Source organism: Misgurnus anguillicaudatus, chromosome 16 (assembly GCF_027580225.2).
Source record: "Misgurnus anguillicaudatus chromosome 16, ASM2758022v2, whole genome shotgun sequence".
In the NCBI taxonomy this organism is placed as follows: Eukaryota; Metazoa; Chordata; class Actinopteri; order Cypriniformes; family Cobitidae; genus Misgurnus; species Misgurnus anguillicaudatus.
The window spans coordinates 20,243,689-20,269,129 of NC_073352.2; the positions used below are offsets into that span (position 1 = coordinate 20,243,689).

Consider the following 25,441-nt stretch of genomic DNA (forward strand, 5'->3'; position numbering starts at 1 on the left):
TTATGGCTCTAGAATTAAAAGAAACAGCAAGCTGAATATACACAGCTGAATATACAACTCTCTTTAGATGGCCCCATTAGTTTAAATGATCTCAATACATTCTATAGCTCTTATTTGTATTGCATAAATGCATAGGATGTGCACTGATTTTACAGATTAACGCAGATCAAGTCTTGACCTATTTTTTGCATGAAATCTGCTGACAACTGGTGCTACCTGGAATCTTGTTTTTCTGGAACACAAAGAAAAACAAGATGCACTCCTTCATCCACCTACTGTATACTGAATGACATTAGTAGTTCACATGCCAGTCTCTTAAAGGGATAGTTCACGCAAAAATGAAAATTCTGTCATCACCCTCACTCTTTATTCTGATGAACACAAAAGAAGATATTTTGAAAAATGATGGTAGTCACAAAGTTGACACCACCCATTGACTACCATTTTAGGAAAAACAAATAATATGGATGTCAATGAGTACAGTCAACTGTGTGATTACCATCATTTGTCAAAACTCATCCAGGTTAGAACAACATGAGGATGATACAATATGACAGAATTGTAATTTTTGGGTGAACTATCCCTTTAATAAGGCTTTTTGATGAATCAGTGGGCCGTTGACAGGGGGTCTTCTAAAGATATTAGGTTATCAGTGGTCTTCTCCATAACCAACATGTCTGCGTTGCAGGATACAGAGCAGCTGTCAGCATCCAGATCATGTTTGTCTCTCTGTAATCTCCCAGACTCCACTGAAGCAATACTTATTTCTAATTAAAAAACATTGAATCAGAACAATACACTGCATCAGCAACCTCAGAAATTAAACATTTATCCAAACTGAAAATTATTTTAAATCTAAAAATCAGCAATAAGGGAGAATACAGGAATTAAAATACCTGCTTTTGAGGAACAAGAGGAGCATGCTCTTCTTGGACACCCCACAACATGAAGAATCCTTTCATCACCACATGATCTTCTGTCCAAAACTACAAAGATCTACACAAACACAACATAATACAACATAAGTAAACAACAATCCTTAAAGAAAAGCCAGCAATTCGCATAGATATAGATAATACACAATATCACTGTAAAAAATAGCTGTAATTATTCAGCTGGATGCCAGTAACTTACTGTAGAAGATAAAGACTGAAAAGGTTTAATGTTTATTTCACTTATAACAAACTGTTGCCAGTAAATAACATAAATGTAAAATTTACAATAAGTTACTGGCAGCTAGTTGCCAGTAATACCCAATAATATGGTAATTTCTACAGAATTTTTTACAGTGTACTGTATGTAAAAAAAAAGTAGATAAATTATTTCATCCATCCACTCACACTTTTAATCTACATATCAAACACTACTAAACACTACACATGACAGTATATAAAATCATTTACTCAGTACTATGATTGATTTAACCTGTGAAATGGCTGTTGTTTCAGTAATACTGTCCTCACTCATGCTCATGTTACCCACATCATCTTCTGAAGGATAAGCTCCAAAACGTTTTTTAGACCTGACAAAAAGTAAAAATTTAAATGTTATCTTTTGCATACTATTAAAGATGCAATGTGGAAATTTTGGGCATCTAGTGGTAAGACTGTGAATTGCAACCAATGGCTTCCACACCTTACCTCTTCCTTTCGAAATGGGTAGTGAAGCTACAATAGCCGATACAGGACAAACACGTCATCGTCGGAGACAATGTAGTAACAAAATGCGCTCTACAGAACAGTTTGTACGTTTAGGACTACTGTAGGAACATGTCGGCGCAAAATGCCGACTTTCATGTGAGGGGACCCGCGGTGTACGTAGATAAAAAATGGCTCATTCTAATGTAAAAAAAATACAGTTCATTATATAGTCTTTTTGCACCACTGATAATATATTATATTGCATTTCTGTCAAGAGATCTTTTTAAACTCCCACATTGCACCTTTAAAGGTCACGTTCTTTCTGATCCCATTTTTTAAACAGTAGTTAGTGTCTAATGTTGCTATAATAGCATAAATAATACCTGTAAAATCATAAAGCTCAAAATTCACTGCCAGGTGATTTTCTTTAACAGAATTTCCCTTTTAAAACCTACAGCGAATGGACGGTTTGGACTACAGCCCTCTATTTCCTGCTTTAATGACATCACTAGAACAGTTTTTTGACTAAACTCCGCCCACAGGAATACGTCAGTCGTCAGCTAAGCTAACGACAAGCTAAGCTGCTATCGAATCACAACACACTAAACTAAAGGAGGGACTTCATAGAACAAGGAAGACATCGTTTTTAGGACAGTTAAAACAGCGGTATACAGATAAGTCAATTGTGTAAAAAATACCGCGTTTTTTACACATGAAACATGAACACATGTTATATTACGCACTGTAAACACAAACACAGAAAGAACGGGACCTGTAACACAAATGTTGACAATAGTGAATAAAAAATAATAAAACTATTAAGCAATTACCAGTCAAATTTTTTAACACAACATATTTAAATCTAATTTAGTATTTTGCTTGGCTTGCATTAGTCGTGTATCCTGTAAATTCAATGACCTTCCAAAAGACGTTTTTGTTCTTGAAGCGGTTAAATGTCAAAGTCATTGACTGACTCTTAAGCATCGGTTTATAGTCACATGACTTTCATATCTATGTAAATAGCACACTGACTTGAGGATTTTCTCTTCTGTCCCTGGAGCGACAACTGACACAGAGGGTAAAAACAATCTCTAGATGCTGTTGAATGAAATATTGAAAACCGCGTTGAATTATGAGGGTACTACAAACATATTACAAACATATTGGTATTACAAACATATGTATTTGATGTCAACCTTACACCTGAGGCAATAAGGGACTTTGAAATAAACCAATATTGCTTTTTTGCGAGCGTGTGTGTGCCCACGAGTGTGTAAAAACTTGATACAGATAGAAAATAAAAAATAAAGAGTAAGAAAAACACGAGTAACCAAGTGAAAAATGCAATTTTAGATAGAAAAATTGCCATACATGTTGCTTTTAAATAATGTTATAGATCACTGAGTCCATTCTGGGGTATAGGAATGACCTATTTTTGCTGTGTAATTGCTGTATTACAAGCTAAACCAAGCATGTAATTGAAAGCATGCAACTGATGCATTGAAGTGCAGGGACGAGAGGAAACTTACATGAGACTATAAGCAATCCCCACACCACTGCTCAATGTCACTAAGCCTCCCAAACATTGGCATACAGAATTAGATACTTAACCAGGTTGGGAAAACTACCGCCTAGGTGTGATTGTATGTGTTTAAAATCCTTTGACACATGCTCGAGGGATAAAAAACACATCTTTAAAACTTTCATTGGCTTTGGGTCCAGCCACTCTTTCCTAATAAACAATTTAATGCCACATTTACACGCTGTTCACCCGGTAAAGCAGGGAAATAAACCCATCTTTGATGAAATAGCAACTGAAGGATGTGCTTAAGCCATTGTATTGTCAAGCTCTATTTTGATCTTGTTTCTTCAAGATCATCAAATATGACAGATGGTCATAGGCGGAGTTTGCGGGGGCAGGGGGGGGGGTGCTGCCCCCCAGACCATAGCCAATTATGATTTTGTTTGAACTATTAATAAAATAAAAATATGAGAATTCATATTTTATTTGTCTAATCTTTATATTTTAATGGATAGACTGAGTAACTTAAGGTTTAATTAATTTGATTCCCATGGAACCCAATTACTGAATGCACACTCTTAGATATACGTATCTGATAATGTGTAAATGTAAATTATCAAAATAATTTAAAACTACAACATCCATTTCTGGAGAACAGTAAGTGTACACATGTGCTGCTTTGACTGTCTCTCACCCATAGCAGTAGGTGACACAGGCAGCGATGGAGAGCAGGGTAACAAGGAGCACAATACACACAGCTATAACCGCGTTCCTCTTCTTCTCCTGTTCAGCCTGCTGCAGTTCCCACCACTCAAGATCACTGAACTGACAGCGTTCCCCCATGTAGCCTGAAGCACAGCTGCAGCATCACACACACATGCACACGCATGCACGCACGCACACACACACACATCAGCGAAAAAAAATGCTTAAATTAATAATTTCACATTTAGGTGAACTATTCCTTTAATGCATGTCCTTATTGTCAAGGGTAAATGTTCAATAAAAGCAAAGCCATTTGTAGTACTAGACTGCCATCTGCTGCTGATCAACATTGCAAAGACAACTACTGTAGAGATTTTTAACTTTAAATAAATTAGTGGAAAATGCAAGGACACATATTAAGTGACTCCAAAAAATGTGTAAGCAGATCAAGGGGAAGTTTTCATCCCGACACTTACCTGCAGGCGAAAGACTCTAACTCAGGTAAATAGAAGCAGACCCCTTCATACAGACAGTAAGAGTCATGGGTGGATGGGCAGCTCTGCACACTGTTATTGTGTTGCCATTGTGATGTGACATCAAGTGGACTACTTGTACTCGGCCAGGAGGAGGCGCCCTTAACCTCCTCTGTAACAAAAAAGAGAGCATGACAATGGGGTCACTATGCCACATCATGTTGTATCATGCATTGTCTGTTGAATATCAGTGCATTACTCTTTTACACAAACATATTTATAAGATTATCTTATAAAGGAACTTCTCAACCCAGATGAGAGGACATGCACTATTATTATTTTTGCTTGCTTGTTTTCTTGTGATCACGACTTAATTTCTCGTTATCTCGAGATAACAAAAGTTGTTTTCTCGTGATCTCGAGATAAAAGTTGTTTTCTCAATATCCTGACATGATAATCCAAATGTCATAATGTAATTTTCTGCCCATATTTAGTGTATTTTGAAGTGGACACCTAATGCATACGAGTTGGGGTCTTCGCCATAACCACACGTGCAGCTAATGTGTAGCTGATAGACTTATAAATAAATAAAGGCTGCGTCCGAAAACTCTAAATTGCTGCCTTCTGAGGCAGCTTTCCAAGGCAGGAAGGCATCAAGGCATGTCCGAAGTTTACTTCCTGTCTCCCGAGATACCTATGAGTGGGCTTACAATAAGAATGTGATTGGTCGAGCCTGGTCGAGTTCGAAAAAATAAAATGGCGGCCAAGGAAGCGACTGGAGCACAAATTTAGTGTAAATGAAGGTAGCTTTTCACTATTTACACCTTTTAATTGCATTTCTAGCAAGAAATTAGTATTGTAGTTTTCAAATATGTGATTAGTTATCACAAAGGCGATCTCTGTTTATATTTCAAACACGCTGCCTTTGAAGTGTGTCCGAAAGTCTTTCTCTGAGCTGCCTTCATGCCTCCGAAGTTATTTCCTCATGAGGCAGCAAGGCAACGAGTCACTGCCTTGAGTTTTCGGATGCAGCCAAAGTTGGACGGTTCATGTTCGTGAATTTAGGGACCATCTCTAAAGAAATACTGTACACGTTTCTATCTTCAATAGTATTTAACAGTTTATTTAAATAAATATTAAAAATCTAAAAAGTGTGCATTATAGCTGACAACCACATAAACACGTTGGTTTTGTGAGTGTTTGTTGACTTTCAGTCATTCCATTTAAATGCTGTTAAAAGTAGAAACGTGTATATTGAGTAACTTAAAGACAGTCCCTAAATTCACCACTGTAAAATTTTAAATATTGACAAATCTATTTCAGCTTGAGTGAATCTCTGATCCAAGTAAAATCTCATTTGTTCTTCCATGCTAATTTATCGAAATATGCTTTTGCTGTTTAAGCTTTAATCACATCTTAAGAATACAAAATTTGTTATCTCGAGATAAAGAGAAATTAAGTCGAGATCACGAGAAAACAAGCAAGCAAAAATAATAATAGTGCATGGCCTCTCTCGGCTTCCGTACAAATGAAACAATAAAATGCATTATAAATATGGAGCTGTAATATTCATGTAAATTGTGCAGGTAAAACTTTTTGGGTAAATTTAATGAGTTCATATTGAAATATTCAATATATCTGACATTGTTTTGACACTGTTGAGATCTCCTCTGAAACTCTAATGGAGACATTAAGAGAGATTTCTGGGTCTTTTTATCTCAGGAGAAATATTAGTTTCCATTTGCTCTTCATCTAATCTCATTGTTATCATGATGTCTAGGAGAAATAGTTGCGATATTAAATATATCACATTTGTGACTTTTCCTTCTTGTAGAAAGCATACTGTAACAAAACAAAGAATCCAGTGCCCGTATAGCCGGCTTGACACTGATAGTTTCCTACTGTATTCAAACACTTAGCATTTTTATTGCATTCGTGCATATCTAATTGACACTCATTTATATCTGCAAAGACACACACACAAACACACATACATTAAGACATTTATTATCGGAAGAAATATGTGCAATTTATTAATGAATGTATTTTTCTATTTTACTTTCTCCATTGTTTCATCAGTGTCTTAGTGTCCCAGGTGAGTAGTACAGTGATATTTTCTGGTAACACTTTACAATAAGGTTGTCTTTGTTAACACTGATCAATATTTTTACAGCATTTATTAATCTCAGTTCATGTCAATTTCAAAATTTACTAATACATTTTTTAATCAAACATTAGCTGTTAACATTAGTTAATACACATGAACTAACATGATCAACTGTAATGACATTAACTAACATGAACGAGAATTAACAAATGCTGAAAAACTATATAATTCATTGTTAGTTCATGTAAGCTAATGCATTTACTAATGTTTACTAATACAACCTTATTGTAAAGTGTTTCCAACTTTCTTAATTCCTTAAATTGATACATTAGGAATTTATCATTATTTACTTACCCTCATTTCGTTTGAACCCCTGGTGTCTTTCTCTTTTCTTTAGAACCCAAACATATAAGATTTTTTTTAAAGTGTTCTTTGGGGTTTTCTGCACTGTAATGAAGCACCAATATGATTTTTGGGGGGCGATACCGATTTAAATAGACAACTATTGGACAATAGCGATATTAAACACTTGTATAACTACACAGTTGCCCTATTCGCTAGTTTATTTCTGCATCAAATTATTTTTACTGAACATGGATTGGATCAATTTAACATTTTAAAAGTAAGATATCATTTTGGCGATTTTTGGTCTTTTTCCGAGATTTTGAAAAAAGCCCAGAATGCAGACATTTTCCCGCAATACGGTACTCTTACTTTGACCGCATGGCTCACGTGAATGAATAATCTCTCACGTGATTAACTACATGATTAACCAAATCTTTCCCCCATCGCACGTCTGACAAACTATAATTTGTACAGATTTTATTTTGTTTCAGGAAGTATTTAATTATTTTGATAACTATTTTAAATGCTGGATTATGCAACAGACATGCAACTTATTGCCATCATGCACTCAATTTATAAACAATCGGTATCTGCATTTCTTGTGCTACTGACGATATGCCGATGGTTTCAAATTAATAAAAAATTGGCCAATACATCGGTTCATCACTAATAATAAAAAAGATTTGTTGGTTCAACTTTAAAAAGTAAGGGTAACACTTTACAATAAGGTTCATTAGTTAACATTATTTAGCTACATTAGTTAACATGAACTAATAATGAACTGCACTTATACAGCATTTATTAATCTTTGTTAATGGTAATTTCAACAATTACTAATCCTTTATTAAAATCTTGTTAACATTAGTTAATACATTCTGAACTAACATGAACAAACAATTAAAGCTTACATTTTTATTAACTAACATTAACAAAGATGAATAAATACTGTAACAAATGTATTGCTCATGGTTTGTTCGAGTTAGTTAATACATTAACTAATGTTATTACACGGCTCTCTGGAATACTTGATTCTGATTGGTCAGTTGAGACATTTGCAGGTTCGTTCTTTTCAAATAATAACCGCTCCAAAGTAATAACGCATAGCCGGTACTACTTTTACGAGTAAAATCGCTCCGCGCCAATAAAGATTACTGTTTGGCGCCATCTTGTGACAAACACTGAACAACCACAATTAAGAATGGAAAATTTTGACATTAATTTTAACATGTGCGAAAAAAACAAAACATTTAAACAGTGGATAGAAGAACGAACAACGACAAGACACAGAGAGCTTACTGAGACTGAACTTGACAAAATAGAGCATGACAGCTACCAAGCCAACACACAAAAAAATACAGAATGGGCGTTAAAACTTCTCAAAGACTGGCTAAAAGAGAAAAAAAATGGAGACAGACAAGTATGAAGCAGAGGATCTTAATAAGGTATTACGATCATTTTATGCATCTGTGCAAAGTTTCGCGGAAGGATAAAAATGTTAATTTACAACCAATAAAATGTTTCAAATTCATATTCATGTCCAGTTTTTTTCTTATGTGGCAAGTAGCCGTGTAATAAGGAGGATAATCTAGAGTCAGCCGGTAGTTATCAGGTAAATAAGCCCCTTCAGTGTGATACAAGACCCTCCGCTTCGGGTCGGGTCCCGATCACACTGTCGGGGCCTATTTCCCAATACCGGCTGCCTCTACACCATCCCTTACTTAACTAATGAACCTTATTGTAAAGTGTTACCAAAGTAAGTTACCTGGTTGCCTTAAAATTTTGAGTTAATAAAACTTAACAATATTAGATAACTTAAAAAAATTAACCAGGTAACTTATGTTTTTAAGTTGTACCAACATTTTTTTTACAGTGTGGTTACTACAAAATCCTTCAAGCTTTAAAATGACACAAAAGTGTTAAATAACTCCAATTGACTTTGTCATATATTTTAAATGTCCTGAAGACTTTTATTTCTCTGCTTTCTTATTGTGGATATCACTGTTGTTTACCCATTATTTAAAATGAAACATCCTAAAACTGCATAAACAAGATTTTAGTCAAAGTATGTGTACTGAAAGAGAGGCAGCACTTAAAAAAAATCTGCATTTGGGTTCTAAAGAGCAAAGAAAGACATTGAGGCTTCAAACAACATGAGGGTGAGTAAATAATGCCTTTTTTTGGTGAACTATGCCTATAATATTTTGTCCCCTCAGGTGAACAAGCCGAGAGTGAATGTGCGTTAATGTGTTATCTTACCCATACATTGGTGACCATCTCCACTGAATCCTGTTTTGCACCGGCAGAAATATCCACCTGCCGTGTTCACACACTGAGAATGAGAGCTGCTACACTCCACCAGACCTTCTGCGCATTCATCGATATCTGTGCAAACACACACACTTATTGTCAATACTGTATGTGTACATGTAAACAAAATCCACATTTACATAAAACATGATCAATACCTCTAATATTAGGCGTATACTCTACTCAATCTACTACCAACACATCAATATCCACACACACACAAATTCAGCTTCACAGGTAGATCACAGACACAGACCATCTGTTTAGGTCCATACTAAATCAAAATCATCTGACATCTAGCATAAACACACACAGATGCTTACACTAACCTACACACAGCTCTCCATCTGCGATGAAGCCTCTCACACACTGACAAACAGATCTGCCCTCCTCCAGCATGCATTGAGTGTTCACATTACAATTAAGAGAATAGCAGTCATCCTGGTCTATGACAAAAAACATCAACCAGCATTAGGCCAGCAGGAAACGTGGACTATAAATCTCAAATTATACAACAAAACTGTGTTAATATTAAGATTGAGAAGATTCTTAGAAATGCAAAATTCAAAAACAGATTTCTTAACACTGAATTGGATTCTTGTGGACTTCTACCTGACACCATCTTTTCAGCGAAGAGCCCTGGTGGGTGTCCACCTGAACGTGTGTCTGACATGGCCAGCGGTGTGTTCTTGTCATTTAGTGTTTTATTGTTTAGACTTGATTCAGGACCACCTGATATGTGTGAAAAACCACATGTTCATATTAAAAAATGCTTTCATACTGTATAAATTCTTAATTTGAGAATATGTAATAAAGGGGACATTTTATGTCTCTTCTGAGTTCACTATAGGTCAAATTATTAAAATTAAAGGAATAGTTCAGCTAAATATAAAAAATCTCCCATGACATAGTCACAAGACGAGACACGATTCAATGTTATTGTTGAGCCACCATATTTGAACTTACTGTGCTGATCTATATGTCGCCAACGATTTCTGACGTATAAGACATATATAGTATGCTAAAGAGAGGAAGTTATTTGCATCTGGGATGGCATACATTATCAGAAACGTTCATATTTGGATGAACTATTTCCTTTAAAGTTAGTTTGTTCTATCAATTAATAAAATACAACATTTTTAAACCATGAGGGTCATACACTACAAATGTCAATCCCTTAGTCCCAGGCAGTATAGGGGGTAACGCATTACAATTAACGTGCATTACGTTATAATATTACTTTTCTGAAGTAACGAGTAAAGTAACGCATTACTTTTTAAATGTACACATTAATATTTTAGTTACTTTTTCAAAAAAGTTACTTTTTTTAGTTTAATTTATTCGATAAAAAAATTATGTACTGAATGAAACTAAACCTAATCACATTATGAGTACACACTTGTGTGGGAACAGTTTGAGTCAGAAACTGAGATGGCAGACCAGAGCTCAACATTTTTGTGATGAAATGCAGAATGTTTCAGTCATAAAACACCTGCAAGGGCTAAAAGAGATTAAGCCTTGGCCAAGGAAAGTAACGCAAAAGTCACTAAAAAGTAACGTAAGCATTACTTTCCATGAAAAGTAACGAAGTAACCCAATTAGTTACTTTTTTTTTTGGGAGTAACTTAATATTGTAATGCATTACTTTTAAAAGTAACTTTCCCCAACACTGGTCCCAGGTTGACATTAATAAAAACAATGACCAATTTGTCAAGTAGCTGGGCTAAGAACAGGCAGCAGTTTCCAAACCTGGTTTTGTGAGAGGATGAACAACAATCAAAGCAGCTGGTTGGACAGACTTAACGTGGAGACTCTGAGTGTTGTCTCCAGTTGTCATGTCCAGGCGGTAGAGCTGGTGGTCTTCCTGGTCACTGACCCAGAGAAAGTTCTCAAACACCGCAACATCAAACGGATGACCTGAGCCAAAGCAGAAAAGATGCATGTTGTCTTATGTGCATATGAGTATGACTTCACATATATTTCAGCTCTTCTTAGGCTGTTCAAGTATAAATGTGACATCAGAAGTAGGAATGCACCGAAAGGATTATAGGCAAGATTGACAGGAGATGACAGAGGAAAAAGCCCTCAACAAAGCGGTCTAACAAAAAGCTTATTGTTAATAAACATTTTATTTCTCGTTTAATATAAGCATGTTTATCATCGTGGAAACTCGTCAAAAATCAGGCGTCGAATTGATGTGGAAACCCACATGTCAAAATCCAACGTAGGAATTACGTTGAAACTTGATGTCTGATTGACGTCGGAACTCGTCAAAAACTCGACGTCGAAACCCGACAAAACCCGATGTTGGATTTACATCGAAACCCAACAAAAAACTCGACATCAGATTTACGTCGAAACCCGACGTCGGATTTAAGGCAAAACCCGGCAAAAAACAGAAGTCGGATTTACGTCGAAACCCAATAAAAACTTGACGTAGGATTTGCGTCAGAACACAATGTCGGATTGACGTTGAAACCCAACAAAACCCGACATAGGAATTACATTGAAACTTGATATCTGATTGACGTCGAAACCCGACAAGACCCGATGTTGGATTTACATCGAAACCCGACAAGGCCCAACGTCGGATTTACGCCGAACAAGGTAATTTGCGTGCGTGCGTGTGTGCGTGTGTGTGTGTGTGTGTGTGTGTGTGTGTGAGTGTGTGTGTGTGTGTGTGTGTGTGTGTGTGTGTGTGTGTGCGTGCATGTTTGGCACAGAAGCCTCACCTACTTGGTTCTCACTTAGCACATGGCGATCAGAACCGTCCAGGTTGGCTGACTCGATCAAACCACTATTCAGGTCACACCAAAAGAGACGCTGGGAGCCGTGGTCCACAGATAATCCACTGGGAGACACCAGTCCAGTGCTGACAACCACCTCACGCATCTCTCTGTTCAGATCTGACCGTTCCACTGCAGGACGATTTCCCATATCTGTCCAGTACACCTTCCTCCACACAAACACATAGTAATTCCTTGTATGAGTTCATGACTATTTCATGCCATGTCACATCTGACTTACAGTTTGACATAGCATCATATAACCACACAACTATTCTGAGAGTTTTCAGAAACCGAATCCTGGTCATGTCATTTTATTTTTTAAAAGTCAATTTTTAAAAAATGTAAATACAAAAACAAAACATAAGCAACATAAGTTTCTTTTTGCCATAACAATCAATCCAAATAATGGCAGTAAAGATTATCAAGAACTGACCATGGTTAAGAAAGACGTTGAAAGCATTAATGTTTGAATTTGGAAGAACATGTGCTGAAAAAACAGCATACCAGCAAGACCAGAATATGTTGTGTTTTGGTACTGGGATGCTGATGACCACCAGCTAAACCAGCATGGACCAGCATGGAAATTATGCTGGTCTATGTTGGTTTTTTAGCAGGGAGTAAACAATGACAAAAGTACAAATAAAAAGTAAAAGCAAACAATGTCATTCAGAGTAATTGGTACAGTATATTAACCCTTTTTAATTGTAAAAGGTCTTACTGTGCCTGTGGATGAAGCGCAATGCCTCTGGGTTTCTGGATGTCTTTATCTATAAAGATTTCCCTGTCAAGCCCATTTAAACCGCTGCGGGAAATAGAAGATAATCTGAAATACAGAGGAATACAGAGGTCCATTGAGGAAATAAGCAACTCAATAAAATTTTGGGGGAAATACATTTTTGTGTTTTGTCTCACCCTCTATCAGTCCAGTATAGTTTACGATTGACCCAGTCTACAGCTAAACCCTCAGGTGAGTCTAATCCAGAGGAGAACAATATCTCTCTGATACTACCATCCATCGAAGCTCTCTCAATACGTTTCAGCCCATTATCTGCAAAATATACCTACACATACACCACATGAAACTTGATTGTTATTTTCAGAGAAGAGGATGTTAAAATATACATTTATAAAAGGTAAATCTTGCATGTATGCTAGGTAGCCGGTAGATGGCAGTAAATGCACATTATTATGACCTAATTTCTCAAAGCCTCTTGGATTTGCTCCACTAGATGGCAGTGTAGACTCATCCTAAATTACCATCATCAGCATTGACAGTACGGTAAGATGATCACCCACTTGTTTCTGCACTGGATCATAGTCCACAGCTATAATTGTGCCTCTTGGTTCCTCCAGCACTTTCTTGCTCTTTGTGCCATCTACGTTCATCATTATTATATCCATTACATTGGCAAATAACAGGTATGGTGGAGGTGCTGCTAGAAATGAAGCAAAGAAATGTCAGAGGATTCCAGGTAATTAGAAGCAAATGCACTTAAATCCTGATTAACGACACGCTTAACCCAAAAATCTGGGTAACAACAGGATTATGTAGTGTAACTCGCCTGTGGCAGCACAGTGTTTTCCGTTAGGCTGTAGCTGGTATCCAGGTCGACACTCGCATACCCACCTGCCTGGAAATAATGTAAGACATATATGACTGCAGCCTCCACGATCTGCAGACATACAGCCTGAAACATACAGAGAGAGTGGTGAAAAAATAACCACATAATCTCTTTCATCCTCTCACACATAGCTTGCAGGATGTGTTTCTCAGTAAATAAGGTGTCAAGTTGATTGATTCACACACCTGTGCATGAACGCCCATCTGCCTTTAGTATTGATCCTTCTGGACACAAGCACACATCTCCTTCTATTGTATGGACGCATGCATGATCACAAACTGTCTTATTTTCCACACATGGTTTAGCTTCTGTTAAAGCATATGGCAGAAGAGAAAACAGAATAAACGTTGTCATTAATTGTTTGGCGAAATAGACTATGGGGTGGTTTCCCGGACAGGGATTATTTTAAACCAGGACTAGGCCTTAGTTTAATATGGAAATAAAACTAGTTTAAACAAACATACCTTACTAAAAACATTACTTGTGTGCATTTTGAGGCAAAACAAAGGGTACTGATGTATTTTAAGATCTTACATTTATCTTAGTCTAGGACTAGTCTAAACCGCCCTCAAAAGATTAATAAATGCATATCAGAATGGCATACATTCATTTATTAATAAAGAATAATAGCAAATTGTTGTTGTTTTCTCTTACTTGTCTGCTTTAAAAAATTAACATAAAAGCACTACAAAAAATAAAAACAAAAATCATCTCCCTTTCAAACATGTTATTTAACTAGATAAACTAGATACACTTGGTTTGTTTTAGCACGTTTAAACTTTTATGTTTGTTTATTTTGCATCATCTTGCTTATTTTACGTCATGATTATCTATCACCAGGTTCTTCTCAACACTAAGCATATTTCGTTGTTATTATTATTTGAAAATTATGACAACAACTGTCAAACCAATCATATAAAAGAGCATATGGTGGCGGTGTCCGAAATAGCCTCATATACCCTTATAGAACCCTTATATTTGAGGGACAGCTATTTTGTCTGAAATTAAAGAGGACATTATTAAATGCACTTATTAAATCCCATAGTGCACTGCAATAATGAGTACACACCACACAGAGTGGAACTTTACTTCCGGTCTTTGTTTGTTTAATGGTGTGTAGTTGCTAAACTGAACTCTTGAACAACTACCTCATCGAAAATAAAAAATGTTTTGGTTTTCTAAAGACGAGGGAGGACGGCGATCATGGATTACCGCTATTTGATGGGAGGTTTGGCAGCCGATCTGTAGTTAAGATTGCATACATCATATAGCACACATTTTACACAGTAATGTTGTTTATTTTGCTTGTTATCAGAAATAAACCACTCTAAAATAACTTTGTTGTTATTGATTTTTAGCGGGTTCACCGAAAGTTACGTGTGTTCCACTAGGGTGACCATACGTGCCATTCCTCCCGGACGCGTCCTGGCCAGGATTTCGGTGCGTCTTCCGGTAGTCGTATTTGTCGACCGCATACATCATAGAGGATTATTGTCATTATTACAGAAAAGCAACCATTACCTTTTAAGGTAAGAATGAAACTACGATTGTATGTCTTATGTTTTTAACTGAATGGCGTATGCGGTCAACAAATACGACTTCCGGAAGATGCATCGAAAACCTGGCCAGGATGCGTCCGGTAAGAATGGCACGTATGGTCACCCTAGTTCCTCGAAAGCCGCTTGTTTATGTTGTTACTGCTGAAACCGTCTACCTGATGCTTGCCAAATGAACTCCCACCTCAAAGATGGTGTCCGAATTCACTTATCCATTTTCATTCACTCATTCAAGTGGACTGTATCAGTTAACGAATATTGAATGAGGGTACAGGGGGCTACATTATTAAAGACAGCCTTTGATATTTACTTTTACTGGTGTAGTAAACATGCACTGTTCCTTCAGCTCATCATGGCCCCCTACTGGTCAGGCCCAGATAGGCCTACATAATAATCTGCTCATGCGTTTCTGGCTGAACAACCTGGTACAAATCTAAAGCTAATGGCCTCAATCTTTAAAGTTTCAAACCCCTGTCCTCATCTGATCAACTCTCACCTCAACATTTCCTCTCACCTCTCTTTAGAAACAATTCAGTGTGGTTGTACATGAGACATCACTGTTTTGACACCTAATAATCCCAAATCCAACCATCCTATATATACACCTATATAAACACCACTTCTAAAATCCATTTATAACATCTAGAGGATTTTTACATTGTACTTAACAATTTAGCAATATCAAAATGATAGAAACATACATAATAAAAAGAAAGAAAGATAAAGGTATATCTATATATCTTTATATATCTTAATCTACAAAAGCTCCAGCTAAGGGAAAATGTTTATCCTAAAAATGGGAATTGTGCTGTTTTCCACAAATAGCTTTAAGGGAGCCAGATGGTTGGTGGGAAACAAGCTTCTTAACAGGATACTGTTTCCAATCCCATTATGATGTCACAACCATAATCCCACCCACAAACGTGAAAGTACGAAAGTGGTCTCTTGTACAAAGTGACTGGCAGCAGTTGATGTTCTCACATGTAGCTTTACAGAGAGGTTTAACTTAAATACTAACTTACTACTCTCAGACTATAGGTTTAAAACTATATATAGGTTTAAAATAATATTTTTGCATCCATTAACACAACCTTTCTGCATTATAAACTTATTGTCCTTCTTAAAGGAATAGTTCACCCAAAAATAAAAATTCTAAAACCTGCAAGAGTTTTTTATTTACTTTGATGAACGCAAAAGAAGATATATTGTGATTAATGATGGTAAGTACACAGTTGAAGGTACCCATTGAATTCCATCGTATTTAGGTATGAAAGTCAATGGTTACAATCAGCTATGTGCTTACCATCATTTATCAAAATATCTTATTTTGTGTTCATCAGAGAAAAATAATTCATACATGTTTATGACAGAATGACAGAATTTACTACCCCTTTAATACCATCTTTTAAATATGTGAATATAAATATATATTTAATATTTTTTATCTACAATTGACTGTTCTTGAATGACTGTTCACTTATTATGTCAAGAAACACAACAACAGACCAGACTGCAGATGTGTATGTGTGTCTGCATGTGACTGAATTGTATTGAGAGTTAATCTTGCTGTTGATGTACTCGTGACCTGCTTAGCAAGGCAAAGCTGCTGACTAAATATGTTCCTTATTACTGATGTCACCTCATCATCTTATCACTGTGCTCTCTCTGACTTAACGTCTTCCAAAATTTGAATACACCATATGTAGTATGATAACAGTGCCATTAACATGTTTTAAATATCCGTGTTCCCCATTCTCTATTCGTACCTTGACAGGTCTTCATATCAGGCAATAGCAGGTAGCCCTTAGGGCAGGTGCAAAAGTAAGAGCCCGGGACGTTCTCACACCCCAGCGAACAGCCGTGATTCCACAGGGCACATTCATTTATATCTACAGGAGAGTAACAAGAGATCAAGTTGTGAAATATAAAACAAGCTTTGGTTGTCACTTTGTTCACCTCAGGGACTCATGTGGTGTGTTACTCAGTAACCTGCTGCACAATGCACTTTATTGTTGTGTTACACTGTTAAAAGGGATAGTTCACCCAAACATGAAAATATATAATTGCACAGTCTACAGTGTATGTCAGAAGATTAGTATAAAATCTTGAATATTGGGAAATGGATGTTGTACCTTCACAGTAGTTTCCTTGTTTACTGAGAGTAAAACCATCCCTGCAGCGGCAAAGACCGGTGTCACTGTGATGGGAACAGACCTTTACACAATCTCCTGTCTGTGGATTACATCCTGCACAAAAACAGACACAATCTCCTTTCAAGCTCACACTATCAAAGTGTAATGGAGTTGTGCTCTCTATGAGGCATAAAGAAAGATCAACTTGGGATGCTGTGCACTGATATAAAGCTCAGGTCATAGATGTGAAAACACAAACATGGTGGCATGGAGATGCACAGACACATGCAAGTACCAATTTTAAACGTTATCAATATGAAGAGCTTCGTTGCAAAACGAGATAACTCCGTTTTTTTAATTCTCCAGACATCTCATTGTTTGGTTGTGCATTCCAATTAATATCAATTCAGCTGCAGTTGGTTTGTTTTGATTTAAACCTTCATAACTTAAAAAATACAGTTAAGTAGCACCATAAAACAAAATAATAACATGATAACAAAATAATAAACATGTTTTAACAAAAATGTTAAAACGGAGTTATCTCGTTTTGCAACGAAACTCAGATCAAAATATTGATTGTTTCCTCTCATATTATTTCTCTTCAGGATACAGTTATTAAATGTCTTCTAATTTGTTTGATACCAACCTGGAATAGGACTTTCCACCACTGGTTGATTAATAGGATGTACCACTTTGACAGCAGCAGGGGGGTGCAGCATCCGTTTGGTATTGACATTCTCTCCTGGGCCCCCTATATACTTGTTTATTCGTCTTATGCTTTTTGACTTAGAATCTGTTAGATATACAACATCCAGGAAGACTGTCAACCTCAGAGACTGTGATCTAGACGTAAAACAGAAAAGACAAACTGAATTTACCATAAAAGTACCCGTAGAAATAATGATACACATTCTGATGCTAGAGTTTAACCTTAAGGGCTGATTGAAGACGTTGATAATGTTGCCATCATAATTGCAGGACCCCAGTGCAGTGTGCCTTTTTAGGCCTTGCTGAATCCAGAATAATCGCCTGTCCCTATGGTCAATTGCCAACACCTTGAGCCTGTCTGTAACTTTAAGCAAAGTTGTACTCATCCCACCTCTGGTGTCCGAACGCTGGATACAGGGAGTTACTCCATCTGACAACCAGAAAATATATCTGGAAAATTGCAAAGAACATTTGTGATGGCACTTTTAATTTTTGCATAGACCTTAACCTGAAAAAACAAACAAATGAAAATAAAAGCAGAAACTTCTGAATTAGATTCATACACTAAAAAAAATGATTCATATATATTCATATTTATTTATTTTTTATTGTAACCATTTGTTCACCTATAGTACACTGAAAAAAATTTATTTATTTAATTTACTCAATTTTTAAGGTAAGCGTTTGCAATCAATTTATTTAAGCGACATTTAAAAAAATAAAATAAAAAAACTTTTGTTTAAATGTAGCTTAAAGGCAGGGTATCTGATTTGATCCAAAAACATTTTTAGTTATGCTGGTTAAAAGTCTCCTCACATCCTGATAGCAATCACTATGTTAAGTTGTTTAAATGTATTTGTAGAAATTTATGTCATCTGTAAAAGGCGTAGGACCAAAAATGTTCAACCAATCATAGATCTGGGTCCGAACGGACGTTGCTTTTTTGTCCCCCACCGCGCAGCTTGTTCACACAGACACCATACGTCATTGGCGCGTTCACGTGCCCTCACCTCCCGTCTGTAAACAGAGGGAGAGAATGGCAAACTTTCCTGCTGTATTGACAACCTGCACAGGAGCCACAAAACGAAAGACATCTTTTATAACAACAACAGCAAAAACTGCCTTGATCAGCAAAGAGCAAAACCCCAAATTAACATCGGTAACTTTACTGCTTTAGCACCAGATGCAAACAGCTGCATGAGGCAAAGGATCTGAAAGGGTCGTTGTACTGTTTATTTTGGTAGGGTACGTACGCGATTTATTTGTATTGAGATGGATTCAGATATTCTACTTTGATGAAACATTGTGTTGCTTATGAAATTTAGCTTAACGATATAGTTGCTACGTCTACACAACCAAAAGTGTGCTTTAACTCATTCTGATGTAAACCATTTGTTTATGTTGGTTATTTTGGTAATGTTATTCACTTTGTACTGCAAAGTTTTCTCACTGGTGAATGAGACATGAGATGTGGAGGCCTGATCTGTGCGTGTTCATGTGTATTGAAAGAGGTGTGACTTTTGATGGCGATTTGAATGGAGGGTGGGATAGTGATTTCATTGCTAGTCGGCTACCATAGCATTTTTCAAAATTAGATACCCTACCTATAAATAAATTGATTGCAACCACTTACCATTAAAAAATGAGTAAATTGAATGAATATTTTTTTCAGTGTACTATAGGTGAACAAATGGTTCCAATAAAAAATAAATAAATATAAATATAACCATACAGTAAATATTGTGATACAGTCAATATTTTTACAAACATTGGAACAAATAAATGAAGTTCCTTCAGTGAATATATGCTGATGTTGCTAAACAAAACTTGTTTGTGATAAATAGTTAATTATTTGTATAGAAAGCAGTCCTCTGATAGGGAATTGAGGAGGGTTTGTGTCTGTATAGAGTCCTTTGAAACACTTTCTGTCTGAATTACACCTATGTGCCAGTCATGTTTCAAAGAATGTGACCGTCTGAATGCTTCAGCATTTATAGCTCACACGCAAGCTAGGAGTTGAGCAACACAGTCCTGAGGAAAAATTTGACAAAGCCTTTAGTCATTCTCAATCTCCCTTATAGTCAACAAGCACATTGCTGTGAGAACAGATTAAAAATGTCAAACATGTTGCTGTGGCTAAGAGGTTTGACCTATGGCTCCACAAGCTGGCTGAGTTTTCCTATTACTGTTCAACTATTGTTCCTTTTGTGTTTTTAATATTAACAATTTCATGGATAGGCTATGTTTTATAACAATTATGTATGTAAAAATGTATTTTATATTTAAAAAAAATTTTTGTAACTATTTATTTTTATTAAATTAATATTTTTATTTTAGCATGTTGGCAAACCACTATTTAGATTTTTTTTCATATTTCACTCTACAATTATTAAGATAATATATAATAATACAGACGTTTCAGCAGCAACAACGTAAACAAATGATATTTATGATATATATCCAACTAATATTTCTGATACAATGTTAGCTACAGATCTTTAAATTCTTGCCTAGCCACCAAACCTCTCTTCACACATTCTCCTGTGGTGGCCGGTGACTTCTATTTTCGAGGGCGCTCGATGCGAAGTTCATCACAACATGTATCTTAGCCCGTCATGTGTGTGGTTCGTCATATGTGTTTGGCGCGTCGAGTGAATCTATGTGCATCACGTGTTTTGTCAAAATAAGTGCCTGCTGCAGACACGTCTAAAGGGTTTATGATAAAAGAGACACTCGCGTTTGCCAGATACTCACTTAATCTCATGCGTAATGCATAATCTTATCAGAGTTTACTGTTAAGGGAGTGTCGTGCATGTATTTTGTGCACGTAAGTGTCTCTTTTATCATAAACGGTTTTGACGCGTGTGCAGCAGGCACTTATTTTGACAAAACACGTGATGCACATGGTTCACATGACGCAACAAACACATATTTTGAAAACACAAGCAACACACATGACACTCAGAACACATATTTTGAATTTGCACCCCTCGGATGAGCAGTCACCTGCCGCCACTGACATGCTCACCATCTCACCTTGTCTCCCCGCCGCCTCACTGAAAGATTTTTATTTTCGACACAGTATTTGTTTCAGAGGTCAGGTTGCCACTAACCAGACCAATAAACACCGATCAGAAGGCCAGGGGCATAACATAGTAATAGTCCAATGAAACTTCTATAAAAAAACAAAATGCTAAATCTATTTTTATCATAACAACGTTTGCATTGATTATTAAAGTAGTTTTCTACAGTAATCTTCATTTAGTCTTTTTTTTTGTCATCATTGTATAGCGACTCATTTTTACCTCTCATTTGGATCCACTACAACAAAGCTTGGCTTGGACAGGTCTTGCAGGACAGTCCTTTCGTTTCTCCCATCTGTGTTTATTTTCTGTATTGTTCCTTTCTCTGCACTGCTCCAGATCACTGAGTTTTCAATCCAGTCCACAGCCAACCCTGTGACTCCCTTCACTGATGAGACAAGCGTCTAAATCAAACACAATGAAAACAAGCAGCAATAAGAGGCTGACAGACACAAACATATGAGTCGCTGATGATGCTTTGATAGTACCTGTCTGTGTGTCCCGTCCAGTCCTGCTCTGTTTATAAGTCCTGCATGTATGTCAGCCCAAAACACTGTCCCCTCACCTAAGTGAAAGTCCAGCAGGATGGACCTTCCCACCCCAGACAGGATTTTTCTTTGGTCTCTGCCATCCAGGTTCATTTTAATAATGTTGTTTCCAAGACCAGTTAACAAGTAAGGCTCGGGACCTTTAAAGAGATAAATATAACTTATTAAAGGTGGGGTGCATGATTTTTGAGAAACGCAGGGAGTCGGGCCGAGTACCAAAACACACTCGTAGCCAATCAGCAGTAAGGGGCTGGTCTACTAAACGACATCGTTGCCTGGGTTGCGTATGTGTGGGGCGGGTCTATCAAATGAAGGTCCAGATTCTACTGGGGTAGGGGCGTGTTTGTTTAGGTGATTTTAAATGTCAACATTGGCTTTCAGAGATCATGCACCCCGCCTTTAATTTAAAAGCATGTAAACTGAGTTTAGTTTTCCCTTTCGTATCACAAAGATTTTAAATACCGTGATTCTTTATTTTATCATGGACCACTGTTTCAATAAACCACCCACTAGCCTTTCACTATTCACTGTTCAAATTTTTTTGCAAAGGATCAGGATATGATTGTTTAAAAGGAAATGTGTTTGTAAGGAATAAGAATGTTTTATGTTGTGTAAAATAAAAATAAAAACATATTTAACCAAAAAGTCCCGGATATATAGCAAAGCAAGATAGAAGCCAAAAGTCATGAGGTACAAGTGAAGCGTTATGCCAGTTTTATTATATGTCAGTTTTTAATAAATCAGATCAATTAGCTTTAACATTCATGTTTCACCCTGAATCCCAGTGGCGTGACCCAAAAACAATGCATTTGATAAATGCGACCTGTCACATTAACAATTACATTCTTTCTTGGTCATAAAATTGCAAATTATTCCTTTTCTTGAATACCCACATTAGCACCTATAATGTCAAGGAACGAGTGAATTAATGTTGCTTTGTGACCCAAGTCTTTTCATGCAAAAATAGGGAGAGGTTCACAGATCCTCACAGATGCTTCTAGAAATAAAGCAACCGTATCCTAGCAACCCACACCACAATGGAGGTCTTCTAACTGAGGTTGTGCTCATGTCACTGTCATGTTGCTAGGATGTGCAGAGACAAATAACACAACATTTTGGAAATGGGGAAGTAAGCTGTTTACAGTCAGTAGTCAATAGTCTGGAAACAGTTAGAAGAGTAATAGCATGATGCAAGTCTGATCTTTTAGTTCTTTGGTTATGAATCATCAAATATTTCTACAAAGGATCTCAAGCAATTTATATTGATCCGTAAGCTGTTTACAATGTTATTTAATAAAGGAAGTTGTATCATCTGTATTATGATATTTTTATTCTGTTTACAGAGATATTTAACAGCTTTCAGCATCACTGTAAAAAATTACGTAAAAAATTACAGTGTTACTTGCAGCTGGTTGCCGGTAACTTACCGTAGATTTAAATTGATGTTATTTACTGGCAACATTTTGTTCAAAGTTATATGAACATGAAACATTTACAAGTCTTTGACTTTACAGAGTAAAACTAAAAAAACAGCATCAAGCAAAACATTCTGAGAAACAAATTTAAAGGACAAGTTGGGTATTTTACACTTAAAGCCCTGTTTTATGATTGTTTATGATGAAATAGAACGGTTTTGACTGAAATTTCGACATATGCGGCTGCCCCGAGAATTTCCGGGTGTTTGTGTTTCACATCCCACCTCTACAATGGGTTGATAGGTGCACTGGAACAATCCTTCCTAAAATGCATTAAACTTTCATTTACAAAGACGTGAAACTCAGCGAGTGGTCAGGGGTGTTCACTGATATGCTCACACAAAAATCGCTGCAAAAGATGCTTTCCAACAGGTGTTTTAGCATTCGTTGTTAACTTGTGGACCTATTTTTCCAAACGCCTCAGACCCGTACATTCTTCCGCTGAGAGTTTAAATAATAGACACTCCAGCCCAGATGGTGGCGCTAATCCGCCTTTGCCAATTGTAAGAATACAAACAACGTTCCCGGCGCGGAGTACTACCGTACCTCACAGCACATCAAATACAAGTCAATAGAGTTGGCAAAAACTACGATAAAACCTGTTGGAATCATATTTTGCGGCGATTTTTGTGTGGGCATATCGGTGAGCACCCCTGATCACTCGGTGAGTTTCACGTCTTTGTAAATGAAAGTTTAATGCATTTTAGGAAGGACTGTTCCAGTGCACCTATAAACCCATTGTAGAGGTGGGAGGTGAAACACAAACACCCGAAAATTCTCGGGGCACCTGCATATGTCCAAATTTCAGTCAAAACCGTTCTATTTCATCATAAACAATCTGAAAACAGGGCTTTAAGTGTAAAATACCGAACTTGTCCTTTAAATCCGGTAAGTTACCGGCAACCAGCTGCAAGTAAGACTGTAATTTCTACTGAATTTTTTTACAGTGTACATTTTATGACTCATGATGAAAGTTAAGTATAATAATATTTTTCATAGAGAGAATGTATATATATTAAATTATATTATATATTATAAATATAAAAAATAAATAAAAATATAAATATAAATATGATGGTTTTTGTTTGATGTGTTAAGAAAGCACAGTGAATGTACCATGTCAATATAATGCCACATATGTCAGGTGATAAGCAAACAGGTGTATTTCCTTGACCTTTTATATTCAAAACCTTGCTGTTATCAGCTACAATAACAATGCAATTTCATGAACTTTATCATTTCATTACTTTTAGCCTGATCTCATTACCACACTTACATTAACATTAGCACTTACCCACACAGCTGAAGTTACCAGTGGCCCGGGTGCGTCCATCCCAACATAATGCTTCTTTAGCAAGGCCAGAAGCATTAGCAGGGAAAATTCTCACCATCCAGAACCACAACTGAAAGGTGGCCGCTATAGTCTCCCAGAACATAATCCTATCCAAATCTCTACAGGTTTCTTCCCTTAGGTATTTCCATGTACACTGTACCATACCATGCAGCCATAACCTCCATGCATCTTAGCCTAGTAGCTTCAACTGAGAACCTGTCCAGAAAGACCCCAAAATGTGTTTCTATACCCCAGAAGTGTCCTTTTCACACAGAGCTGGGTAAAAATGAGGGAGCACCCAGGTCTGTGGAACCGTGCTACACACACAAACACACATACACACCGAGCTCCGATCTTCAGTCCTCCTGCTCTCTAGATGTTTTGGAAGCAAAGTATGAAATTCCTGACAGTCCCATGGTAAATTTGACACATGGTGAGACTAGCCACGGCTATAAAGAGGTTTTTCCTTGCCACTGTACAAGAGTTTCAAAACACTCCGAACAGCCTCAAGGAACACAAAAACTGAATAGCCCTCGGTCAGCCCAGTTCACCTCCTGGCCTTTTTTTGTCCAGGACTCTATGCATATGATTTAGTGGGAGTGGTTATTAGATCAGACCCAATGCTGTTGTGCAGATCGTGAGTAATGGGATTCTCCAATGCCTCCCTCACATAAACACACACACCTAGTGATTTATTGTTTTCTACATAAAATCATCCTATATTTAGTAAATATAGCCTTGATATGTTTAATATAGGTAATGTCAAAAAATGAAATAGATGTATAATCAATGATTGTAACCCTAAAAATAATCCTTTAACATTATTGTAAAGTATATCATTTGGCTATATTATGAACCCATTTCTAATGGTGAGGAGAATTAAAATGTCACCACAAAAATTGCTTCTCTATATTTTGCAAGTATAGCCAAACCTGTAGTGTATACAAACAAACTGTTGTTGTTGTGTCTGCATAGCTGCTGTCTGGCCCCTTGAATAAGAAATTATAAGAGCTTGTAAGTGCTCTGTTTCCCATTTTCTCTGCTATACACGCAATCTTATTAAATGGATGACTGTCCTATTGTCAGAGGAATTAGA

General features: G+C 36.7%; 1 protein-coding gene across 1 annotated transcript; it reads right to left on the reverse strand.

Annotated features, from left to right (window-relative positions):
• Positions 1-24,850, reverse strand: egf (epidermal growth factor). The gene is made up of 22 exons (XM_055178948.2): positions 24,307-24,850; positions 21,478-21,677; positions 21,212-21,393; positions 18,129-18,356; positions 17,845-18,041; positions 17,199-17,312; positions 16,833-16,955; positions 13,696-13,818; positions 13,451-13,576; positions 13,185-13,321; positions 12,801-12,949; positions 12,607-12,711; positions 11,832-12,055; positions 10,849-11,016; positions 9,712-9,831; positions 9,429-9,545; positions 9,049-9,174; positions 4,344-4,512; positions 3,857-4,021; positions 1,426-1,522; positions 897-996; positions 1-767 (listed from the first exon to the last, which is right to left on the reverse strand). Exons 1-22 carry the CDS (start codon positions 24,506-24,508, stop codon positions 607-609), a joined length of 3,333 nt encoding a protein of 1,110 aa, XP_055034923.2. The 5' UTR covers positions 24,509-24,850; the 3' UTR covers positions 1-606.
• Positions 24,851-25,441: the final 591 nt, after the last annotated feature.

Coding starts and splice junctions, on each gene's coding strand:
- egf (XM_055178948.2), bottom strand. CDS start 24,508: ATGGTACAGTGTACATGGAAATACCTAAGGGAAGAAACCTGTAGAGAT. Junction 18,357..21,211: donor GTAGTGGATCCAAATGAGAG/GTAAAAATGAGT, acceptor GCAATTTTCCAG/ATATATTTTCTGGTTGTCAG. Junction 9,546..9,711: donor CGCTGAAAAGATGGTGTCAG/GTAGAAGTCCAC, acceptor TTTTTGTCATAG/ACCAGGATGACTGCTATTCT.